Source organism: Schistocerca piceifrons, chromosome X (genome assembly GCF_021461385.2).
Source record: "Schistocerca piceifrons isolate TAMUIC-IGC-003096 chromosome X, iqSchPice1.1, whole genome shotgun sequence".
Taxonomy (NCBI): domain Eukaryota; kingdom Metazoa; phylum Arthropoda; class Insecta; order Orthoptera; family Acrididae; genus Schistocerca; species Schistocerca piceifrons.
This window is the reverse complement of record NC_060149.1, coordinates 889,705,062-889,715,507: the sequence shown is the minus strand read 5'-3', so window position 1 is coordinate 889,715,507 and position 10,446 is coordinate 889,705,062. Positions and strand designations below refer to the sequence as shown.

Here is a 10,446-nt window from a genome sequence, read left to right as displayed (position 1 = left end):
AGTCGCGTATGGTTCGCGGGAAGAACGACTGTCTGAAAGCCTCCGTGCGCGCTCTAATCTCTCTAATTTTACATTCGTGATCTCCTCAGGAAGTATAAGTAGGGGGAAGCAATATATTCGATACCTCATCCAGAAACGCACCCTCTCGAAACCTGGCGAGCAAGCTACACCGCGATGCAGAGCGCCTCTCTTGCAGAGTCTGCCACTTGAGTTTATTAAACATCTCCGTAACGCTATCACGGTTACCAAATAACCCAGTGACGAAACGCGCCGCTCTTCTTTGGATCTTCTCTATCTCCTCCGTCAACCCGACCTGGTACGGATCCCACACTGATGAGCAATACTCAAGTATAGGTCGAACGAGTGTTTTGTAAGCCACCTCCTTTGTTGATGGACTACATTTTCTAAGCACTCTCCCAATGAATCTCAACCTGGTACCCGCCTTACCAACAATTAGTTTTATATGATCATTCCACTTCAAATCGTTCCGTACGCATACTCCCAGATATTTTACAGAAGTAACTGCTACCAGTGTTTGTTCCGCTATCATATAATCATACAATAAAGGATCCTTCTTTCTATGTATTCGCAATACATTACATTTGTCTATGTTAAGGGTCAGTTGCCACTCCCTGCACCAAGTGCCTATCCGCTGCAGATCTTCCTGTATTTCGCTACAATTTTCTAATGCAGCAACTTCTCTGTATACTACAGCATCATCCGCGAAAAGCCGCATGGAACTTCCGACACTATCTACTAAGTCATTTATATATATTGTGAAAAGCAATGGTCCCATAACACTCCCCTGTGGCACGCCAGAGGTTACTTTAACGTCTGTAGACGTCTCTCCATTGATAACAACATGCTGTGTTCTGTTTGCTAAAAACTCTTCAATCCAGCCACACAGCTGGTCTGATATTCCGTAGGCTCTTACTTTGTTTATCAGGCGACAGTGCGGAACTGTATCGAACGCCTTCCGGAAGTCAAGAAAAATAGCATCTACCTGGGAGCCTGTATCTAATATTTTCTGGGTCTCATGAACAAATAAGGCGAGTTGGGTCTCACACGATCGCTGTTTCCGGAATCCATGTTGATTCCTACATAGTAGATTCTGGGTTTCCAGAAATGACATGATACGCGAGCAAAAAACATGTTCTAAAATTCTACAAGAGATCGACGTAAGAGATATAGGTCTATAGTTTTGCGCATCTGCTCGACGACCCTTCTTGAAGACTGGGACTATCTGTGCTCTTTTCCAATCATCTGGAACCCTCCGTTCCTCTAGAGACTTGCGGTACACGGCTGTTAGAAGGGGGGCTAGTTCTTTCGCGTACTCTGTGTAGAATCGAATTGGTATCCCGTCAGGTCCAGTGGACTTTCCTCTATTGAGTGATTCCAGTTGCTTTTCTATTCCTTGGACACTTATTTCGATGTCAGCCATTTTTTCGTTTGTGCGAGGATTTAGAGAAGGAACTGCAGTGCGGTCTTCCTCTGTGAAACAGCTTTGGAAAAAGGTGTTTAGTATTTCAGCTTTACGCGAGTCATCCTCTGTTTCAATGCCATCATCATCCCGTAGTGTCTGGATATGCTGTTTCGAGCCACTTACTGATTTAACGTAAGACCAGAACTTCCTAGGATTTTCTGTCAAGTCGGTACATAGAATTTTACTTTCGAATTCAATGAACGCTTCACGCATAGCCCTCCTTACACTAACTTTGACATCGTCTACATCAGGTTATGGGCCTCAGGAGGTGGACACGTACCCTTCTGGTCACTTTCCAGGGGACATTTCTGCCAGAGCAAAGGCCGGATGGCAGGGTATGACCAGAAGCCTGACATCCCCTGCAGCTACGGCTTCCAGTCCAGCACAGCATCCATGATCCCGCCTCCCCTCTCATTGTCAAGCTCCTTATATGACAACAGTCTGTCACTTTGTGGGGGAGGAATGTTCCTGTGTAAAGTCAAGCACTGGCACACTTGTCGGGAGCATTAGAGCAGAGAAGGCTGTAAAGAAGGTATCAGCCAATTGCACGCAGACCAACCCCTCTCTAGAATGACAAAGAGATGGCTGTGAACTCTATGAAGAGAACATAAGCGCTGCACCTGACTTACCACAGCCAGTTGAAGGCTGCCAGTTCTGCCAGTTCTACAGCAGCAAGTCCAAGAATAGTATCAAGACTAGTCATTTCACTACTTCTATGTAGCATAGTCTATCCTCAAGAGATTTCCTATTTTGTCTGTTGCCCTTTGCTTGTGACATATCATGTACTTCTCATAGTTAAGTATTGTCATTTATATTTTGTAATAAAACTCTAATTTGATTTGCTTGAATTGTCTAGCGATCCGAGAAAGCAAGTTTCCTAGGCACCTCATCTTCGACAAGTAGGTAGGATGCAACACAAAACACCATCACATCAGACACAGTAAATACCACCATTTGGTTTCTACATTTCAGCCCAAGGACCAGTGCTTGCAGGAGCAGCTAGCACATTGATGCACCTACTGGCAATCACCATATTTTGATATACATACTTGTAAGCAGTGCCTCAGCACAACATGTGTGCATTGAAGCTGTATAAATACCCAAGATTTTCAATAGAGGTACCCACAGTCTGGTATCACCTACGTGATAGGAGGTCCATGTCAATCAATGGGGTGACATGGTATTGCAAGCTGCCACCATGACACTTGGGCTCCATCATCGTGGAGCCATGTTCCAGTACTATTTTTCCATACCTGTGGACTTGGAGATTTCCATCTGGTGGACCACTCAGGTTCACTTCAGCCACAGCTGGATTTCTGTCTTGGAGGGCAGCTACTCATGTCTAGCGTGGTGCTGCCACCCTACTTCCTGCACTTATGCAGGCAAACTGCTGCTGTATGCCACCACTCACAGAGGCCATCACCACTACTGGAGGGTTGTCTTCAACAGCAAGAATCAAGGAGGGCTTCTGCATCCACAAGAGTACCCTGCCCTGAATTGCAAAGCTATGCCTGGCCAGTGCACTTGTAGCCACAGATGTCCCACATCAAGTCCTAGTCCACAACTGATGCTAAGCTGTGTCTCCATACTTATTGTGAAGATGCTGGTAATTCATTACCAATGACTTTATATGCTGGAGGACACTTCCACCACAAACTGTTGTTCTACATACATGAGAATTCTTTTAAACTTGAGCCTCAGTTCTCCTACATGCTCCCCAGAGGGAAATGATTTCACTTCTCCTGTGAATGACACAGCTGACTCTTTAACTTCCTTAGGATGGAAATCTTCCTACTTGTATCAGCTACCCTTCATACTTTAGTAATCAATGTCGCTACAACATCTTTTGGTCACTATTACTGGTTTCAGTATGGACATCCTCAAAGAAGTCTGGTCTATCTGTTGCTATCAGAACTGGTATTTTTACATCATCGGTTGGCTCCCCAACTATCTGTCTTAGGCAGTTTTCAGAGTAGGGATTTAGTAATGTTTTGCAGAATGTCTTTTCATGTCCACCTCTTACAAAATGGTATTTTTTCCAACTGATAGTTGGATGATTAAAAGCTCCTCCAGTGATGACACTGATTGGGAATAGTCATACTAGGGGAATGAGGTCTTCTCTAAAGTTTCTGGTTACATTTGGGGATGAGTCTGGTACTGATAGAAAGATTGAGTCACAAGTTTATGTCAATCCATTATCATGACCACTGAGAGGAACTATCATGGCCACTGAGAGGAACACCTGTTGTGTCCAAGTGCAGTATTTGTGTACAGAATGTATCGTTTATTATACAGCTTTTCTGGGTATGGTGCTAGGTCATGTTGTAAAATAATGACTACTTGATCAAAGTTACAGTTACATTCTAATCAATCTAATGGTGCATTATGTTGTTCAGGGTTCATTACATATCATTATGATGGAATGAAATTATTATGACACAATTTTAAAGCCTAACACATCCTGGACCATGTGAGTGCTGTAGAAGACAGGCTGTGTTAGGATCCATCAGGGATCAATGTGGACCAAGAATGTAGAGAAGTCTACATCAGCAGACCAGTAGCTCTATACATTCAGGAGCACAAGTGTTACACTCAGCTTGGGCAGCACAACAAATCTGCAGTGGCTGAACACCAGAAAGATTGCAGCAAGAAAATAAATTTCAACAAAAACTGTGTTCTTGACAGTCAGGTTTGGTGAAACACAGAATCAGAGTGTTCACTGAAGTATTAAAATATCCTAACAATATGAACATAGAGGATGATGGTAGGCTTGCAGCATCCTGGCTGGCAGCCATCAGAGTTCAAAAGGCTGCACAAACAACTTGAGATGTGAGAATTCCAATGAACTACAGCCACTATATGACCCGTGTACCCACAAGAAGAAAACTACAGTGCACATCCCTACCACTCATGGCACATTATAAGCAGCAGATCCCCACTCCCTCCACAACAGGAAACCAATTACAATAAGTTTCCCACTCATTCCATCACATGAGAGCAATAATATCAATGATGTTAAAGTTGTAACAATGTCAAGTTCTGTAGAGGAGTCATGACAAAATATAATGGACTCTTGACAACAAAATATAATGGATTCTTGACAGCAAAATACACCAATAGTCCCAGAAGAAGAGCATGGGAACTATATCAAACTGTCAGTTTTATCAAGTGATAGTTACTGTAGAATATGATGTGGTACCTTACCCAGATTATACTTGCATTAACTGACACTGGCCACAAAGGCCTATACAGTGGTATAGAGCATATAAAATTTGTAGTGAAATCTGACACTAGTGCAAGAATGTAGGGCAGGGGCAGAGTAGGGGTAAGATCAGTGGCACAAAATATCATTTTGCCCATGTAGAAAAATTTTGTCTAACTCACGCTGCCCTTTATACCAAATCTTGCCCAAATATTCCTATTAGCCTATCCTTTTGATATGAGGTTATATTGTACCCTAAATTACAAAAGGTAGGACACAGTTCTTAATGGGGTATATGATTACCGTGAATGGCGTTCTTGTGGTAGATCATTCCATTGTCCATCCTGTGCAGTTGACAGTAAGTGGATGGCCACTAGCACATGTGTATGTGCTGCAATACACCTCCCTCATGCATCTCTGATGTGCTTGATGGGATTTAATGGGGAATGGGCAGGCTAGCCGATTCATTGGTTATCCTCACATTCCAAGAGCTCATCCACCTGCACTGTTCTAAGCAATTGCATAATGTTGCACTGCAGAATAATTTTATTGCATCTGTTTAAAGGTTTTAGAAGTTTTACCAGGTAATCTCAGAACAGAGAAGGTTAGCTGTACACCAGTGTGCCAATTGGAATGTTAACAAAGCAAATTGCCAATGTAATAGGGTGAAAGGTGAGCATTGCCACACAATCTCAGATAGAGGCAGAAAGGCTTGGCCCTTTTAATAACACTGCTTTTGGAGCTCAAAGACACATCACTCATGCTGACATTCTGCCTGTGTCACTAGAACCAAAGGGAATGAGAGTCTATTGGGTTTCAATGAAACTATGACAAGCTGATTGATGATGGCCAGCCTATAACCTGCTTGCTGACTTTAGCACTGAGGTGCAGCCAACCTGATGCATGCCACAGCTGTGATCTGCCATTTCTGTCTACTGGATCTTTGTGGGTAAGAGCACTGGTGGGCGGCCAGCCCTCTTATACTGCAGGTAATCAAAGATGATCTAAAAACTGTCATCCCCATACTTATCAGGTGTTTTACATTTCCACAGTATACTAGCCAGCTATTCAGCATCTGCTGCAGCCTTGGTTGATCCATGATGGATGACCAGGGCCTAATCTTCTGACAGTTGACATCCTGGAGCACAGTCAGCAGCCTCCACCTGAGCACATAATGGACTGTCTTTAAGAGTGCTGAAGTGGAAGCCGTGATGTGTCACAGGACTTCAGGGCAAGGACATTCCTTGTCCCTCCCACTAGAGGTCTGCAAATAGGGCATTTCACTCACACATACTTGCTCGAGCCCAGCACGAACATTCATGGCTTGCCCATGTATGATTGGTCAAAGTGAGTAGACTGTAGTCAAATGAGGTGCCATGGGGAGGGAAGGGCAGAGGCCATCCGATCTGGCATGCTTGCATGCTGCTGTTGTGACCATTTCAGTATTCGTAGTGTGTGTCTACATGCTGGAGTTGCCCCTTACATACTCCCTCCAGCTGATGGACCTACACTCACATCACTTTAGTTATGCTGTAGACATATATTCCTGGGTGGTAGTGTCTATAGTGACACTATTAAGATCCATCAGAGAAAATAGCATGCTTTATGCAATAGCGAAACATTGGAAACCATTTGGAGTTTCACAAGAAAACCAAAATAATGCCTAGTGTTCTGATTCTGGACGAAATAAAGTTTCACGCTATAAAGTCGAGTGAGCATGGCACAATTATTACAGGACCTTTCCGTTCCCAGCAAGGACTGTCAGATATTGGGTTCAGAAAAGCTTATGATGCTACCAGTATGCACGAACTGTTAAAGAAATAACAGCTTAAAAATGCAGTAAATTGTAATAGGCCTACCTGTTTTGCGTGACTGAAAATATTTTAAAAAACTGATACCTTAAAATCAGAGTTTTCTGGCCAAAGTGAAGAACCAAACTTTTTATAGGCGTAACTGAATATTTTGGTTAATATATACCATTAATAAAGTTGTACCTGGACTTTATTACAAGAGTTACTCATTCCTTCCTGGCATCGTTTACGAACGTCTGCAGAATGAATTACAGATGTCAAAAACAATACTGTACAATTACTAACGTGTTTACTTCAAACATGTAGGCCTACCGACTTCATCACAAATAGCTTCATTATTTCAACTCGTATTTGAGATCGCAGACGCTAATTACGTTCTAAAACGATAAACTAAATCGAACGTGCATGCGCAACGCATAACAAGTCTCTCAATAATTCAAATACCTTTTAATCGTTTCCAAAAGTCCTCTGAACTTCAATTCAACTCAAAAGCTAACATAGGAAGCGCGAGAGACGTTTGGCAGAAAATGGCACCAAAGCTAATCAACCAATCACGGGCAACTTCACCTATGGCCACTCTTTCCCTATACAGGCTCTCTAGCCTGCAGCAGCCGAACGACGTGGCCAGCGCACGCCACTGGGTACAGAGGCCGGCGCAAGCAACGGCGAGCCGCGGCTTTTACCAGACTCTGCACCTCTGACCGGAGCGACGCGTTCGGTGGCAGGCGTCGGCAGCGTGCTGCCTTCATCTCCCGAACTGCGCTCGGCACTCGTGGCGACGCGGCTGACGTCGCAGAGCGTATACGACAGGGGGATGGCAGACTACCGCGGCGTGCGCACACAACGGCTCGCACGACGCGGGGGCAGCAACCACTGCCGTCCTGGATGTCGCAGACGTCTGCACACTCACACAAGGCGAGGGCAAGGCAGCCTGTGAGCCCACCACGCTGCTGCGGGTCAGGACCGCCGCGTAGGTTAATCCTAAGTCCAGCTGGTCTGTCCTACTAGCTTCGGGGACCGGACTGGTCTGTGGCCATAGCCCCTCTCTATTATCTAAGGCTAGGCGGCCTGTGGTACTAACATCCCGGGCCGCTGTCGCCTGGGGCTTTCGCCCAGCACTAAGGACGAAGGGCCTGTCCTCCTAGCTTCGGGGGCCCTCGCCTGTGACCTCCCGCCGGCCGACCTCTCTGGGGGACCCCAGAGTACCGGACACAGCATCGTGTCCCATACTCACTCTCCCCCGACCGGCATCGCCAGGGGTAGCGGATGCTGCATTGCAGATCCGCTGATGGCCGCTTTCATCTTCAGCCGCGGGTCGCGTCGGCCGCAAAACTCGCACTCGAAAACGGGAGTCTTTTCCGGGTCGTGCAGCCTTCTGTATTGGAGGAGAAGGGCCGAGTGGTCCTTATACTCGCCAAAGGTTGGCCTGCCGGCAGCCTTGGTGACGAAGCAAATCCGGCAGCGGAAGACCTCCGTCGGCAGCGTCACCACCAGCTCCATCGTTCAGGTCGCGGACCTGAAACAGAAAAATAAACGCGACCGCTTCTCGGTGCAGAAATCGGTGCATTTTAGCCCATATTAAGTTTATAAGAACAGATTTTTTAGTCATTGAGGTAATACTTGGGAAGGAACGTAGGAGAGGTTCACAGTCGGTAAGGAGAAAATAGCCGCGAAGGTGTAGCTCTACGGCGGCTGCCGGACACCGGAGCATCACACTTCGGGCCGACGTAACTAAGAATTATCTCGGAAATATAAGATCTTGGGTTCTGGCCAAGATGGAGAGAGTCATAATCTTGTGTTTAGCCCCAGTGGAGACCCAGACGTAGCTGGCCGGGGGAAAAAAAGGAAGACGAGCAGAGTGGAAGGCTCATACGTCGCTACCAACTCTGCCGCCGGTGTCGACAGCAAAGGCTGGACACACAGGAGACCGGTCTGCATCTGCCTCCCTGCAGATCGCTGAACCTCGATCGAGGAAGGGCCAGATGGGGCCTGAGCATCTCGCAACCCTCAGTCATAATCGGGAGATAAAGAGGGAGGAAGTATTCAATGCAGGGCAGGTCCGGTAGTAACACCGGCAGTTGCTACCCTCACAGCAAGGCCGGCCACGTTCCGGAGCCTGCTGCTGCAGCTTCGTCATATTCGGGTGCTGGAAGACCAGTGACTAAAGAAAATACATCGCATATCAGTGTGTTTTTTATCCAACCTTGCCAGCATTAAGCTGATAAGAACAGATTTTTATTTATCGAGATAATTCTTAGTTACATTTTTACGAAGTATAAATTTAGGAAAAGAATATTCATGACTCTATACAATGCGAGTTTTACAGATTTAGTAAGTTTAGATAAAATTTAGAGAAACGGTTCTAACCGTACTTAAGTATTGTATTACTATTCTAGTTCGTGGGTTAAGCCCACTACTTAAATATTGAGAGACCGCGTTAGGCGCGGGTACTTAAGTATGTCATCCTTAAGAGTATTCCCGCGATAGGCGCGGCCTTACTTATGTCAGACCAGGGTAGGTTGGACCTAATTTAGGGGCTATTTTATTTTTCCATTCTTCTCCATGCCCTGACAGCACACTGCACATGCACGGCTGCCAGCGGCTGGTGCGCCACGCACGCAGGCGGGTCACACTCAGCCGGACTTCTCCCCTCTGTCCGCCTTGCGGCAGACGTCACTGGGGTGTCGTGGCAGGAGGGCGTTGCTTCCCACGCTGGCTGGAAACTGCCGGGCAGTAGGCACACGTTTGGCGCCGCCTAGCACCGCGCCAACCGGGGTGGGGGCCATATTCGGCGGACACCACGGAAGGAGGGCCACCAGGCAGCACCGCACGCACCGCTACTGACTCGGCACTGCTGCGGTGCAGCGCGAAAATGGTGTAGCGCCGCAGGTCCCGCGTCGTGGAGGAGAATCTCGACACCGACGTCACGAAGGCACCGACCTCGAAGTTCTCCGACGACTGCAGTCTCGAGGGTCTCGCAGCCTGACGTCAGCACATGCCACAGTCTAGGGGGACACATACTGGCGGTAGGCAGTAATGTGTTCCACGTAAATGTCGCGGGACCACTTGATGGTGTCAGACACCATCAGCCGCCGCATCAGTTGGCAGTAGCGGCTAGCGATGCCTAGGTGCCGAAGCACTGCATCGTTCTGGCGGTCCCACGCCCCCAGACTGCCGACAACCAGGGCGTCGACAGTGACGGAATAGCCGCGAGCGGCTAATCCGCGCGCAACGTCGGCGTACTTTATCTTCTTCAGTTGCCGAGCGTTGTCGAGCGCAATCCGCCTATTCTCGAAGGGGATCGTCACATCGACGATGGTCACAGTCTTCGCGGCCTCGTCAGTTATTACGAGGACCGGACGCAGCCCACTGCTGTCCCCTATGACGGCTTGGTTGATCCTGATGTCAGGAACAGCAGTGTTTCCTCTCCTTGGCCGCCCAGCGACTGCTGTCGCGAGGCGGTTGAGGACCGCGTTGTGGCGATACTGCAGGGCTGCTGAGTGCACCATACACGCGTTGATCACGTGTGGGAGCGTCTCGTTGTTGTGGCCACAGCGTCGGCAGGCTTTGTTGTTGTTTGCCCGCCCATCAAGACGGCGGCAGCCGTTGAGGGGCACGACTCCGAGCCTGGTGCGATGTATGAAGCGCCAGTCTGCGAAGCGCGTGTATTTGCCTCCCGCAATGAAGTGGTTGGACGCTGTGGACTCCCTGGTGCACTCGAACACCTTCCCCTGGTCCGGTTTCCTGAGTAGGATGTTGCATAGGCGCTGCCTCAGACACTCGCGGAGCGTCCGCGAGAGGAGACGTTTGGCGCCCTCTCCCACCCGGACATGCTCGACGCCAGTGTTGGCGGTGCGTCCCACGCTGTCATCATCGTGCTGCGGTCCATCGCCGCCATCTTCGAGGTGTTGTGTAGTCCCAGGCGCCGCCCCCTCCATGGCCGGCTGCGT

At 47.9% G+C, this 10,446-nt stretch overlaps 1 protein-coding gene across 1 annotated transcript; it reads right to left on the bottom strand.

Annotated features, from left to right (window-relative positions):
- Positions 1 to 9,501: 9,501 nt before the first annotated feature.
- Positions 9,502 to 10,434, bottom strand: LOC124722757. The gene has a single exon (XM_047247896.1). The coding sequence runs from the start codon at positions 10,432 to 10,434 to the stop codon at positions 9,502 to 9,504; it is 933 nt and encodes a 310-aa protein (XP_047103852.1).
- Between the last annotated feature and the right edge of the window lie 12 nt (positions 10,435 to 10,446).

What these genes read in the sequence shown, in the direction of transcription:
- LOC124722757 (XM_047247896.1), bottom strand. Translation starts at nt 10,434, where the DNA reads ATGGAGGGGGCGGCGCCTGGGACTACACAACACCTCGAAGATGGCGGC.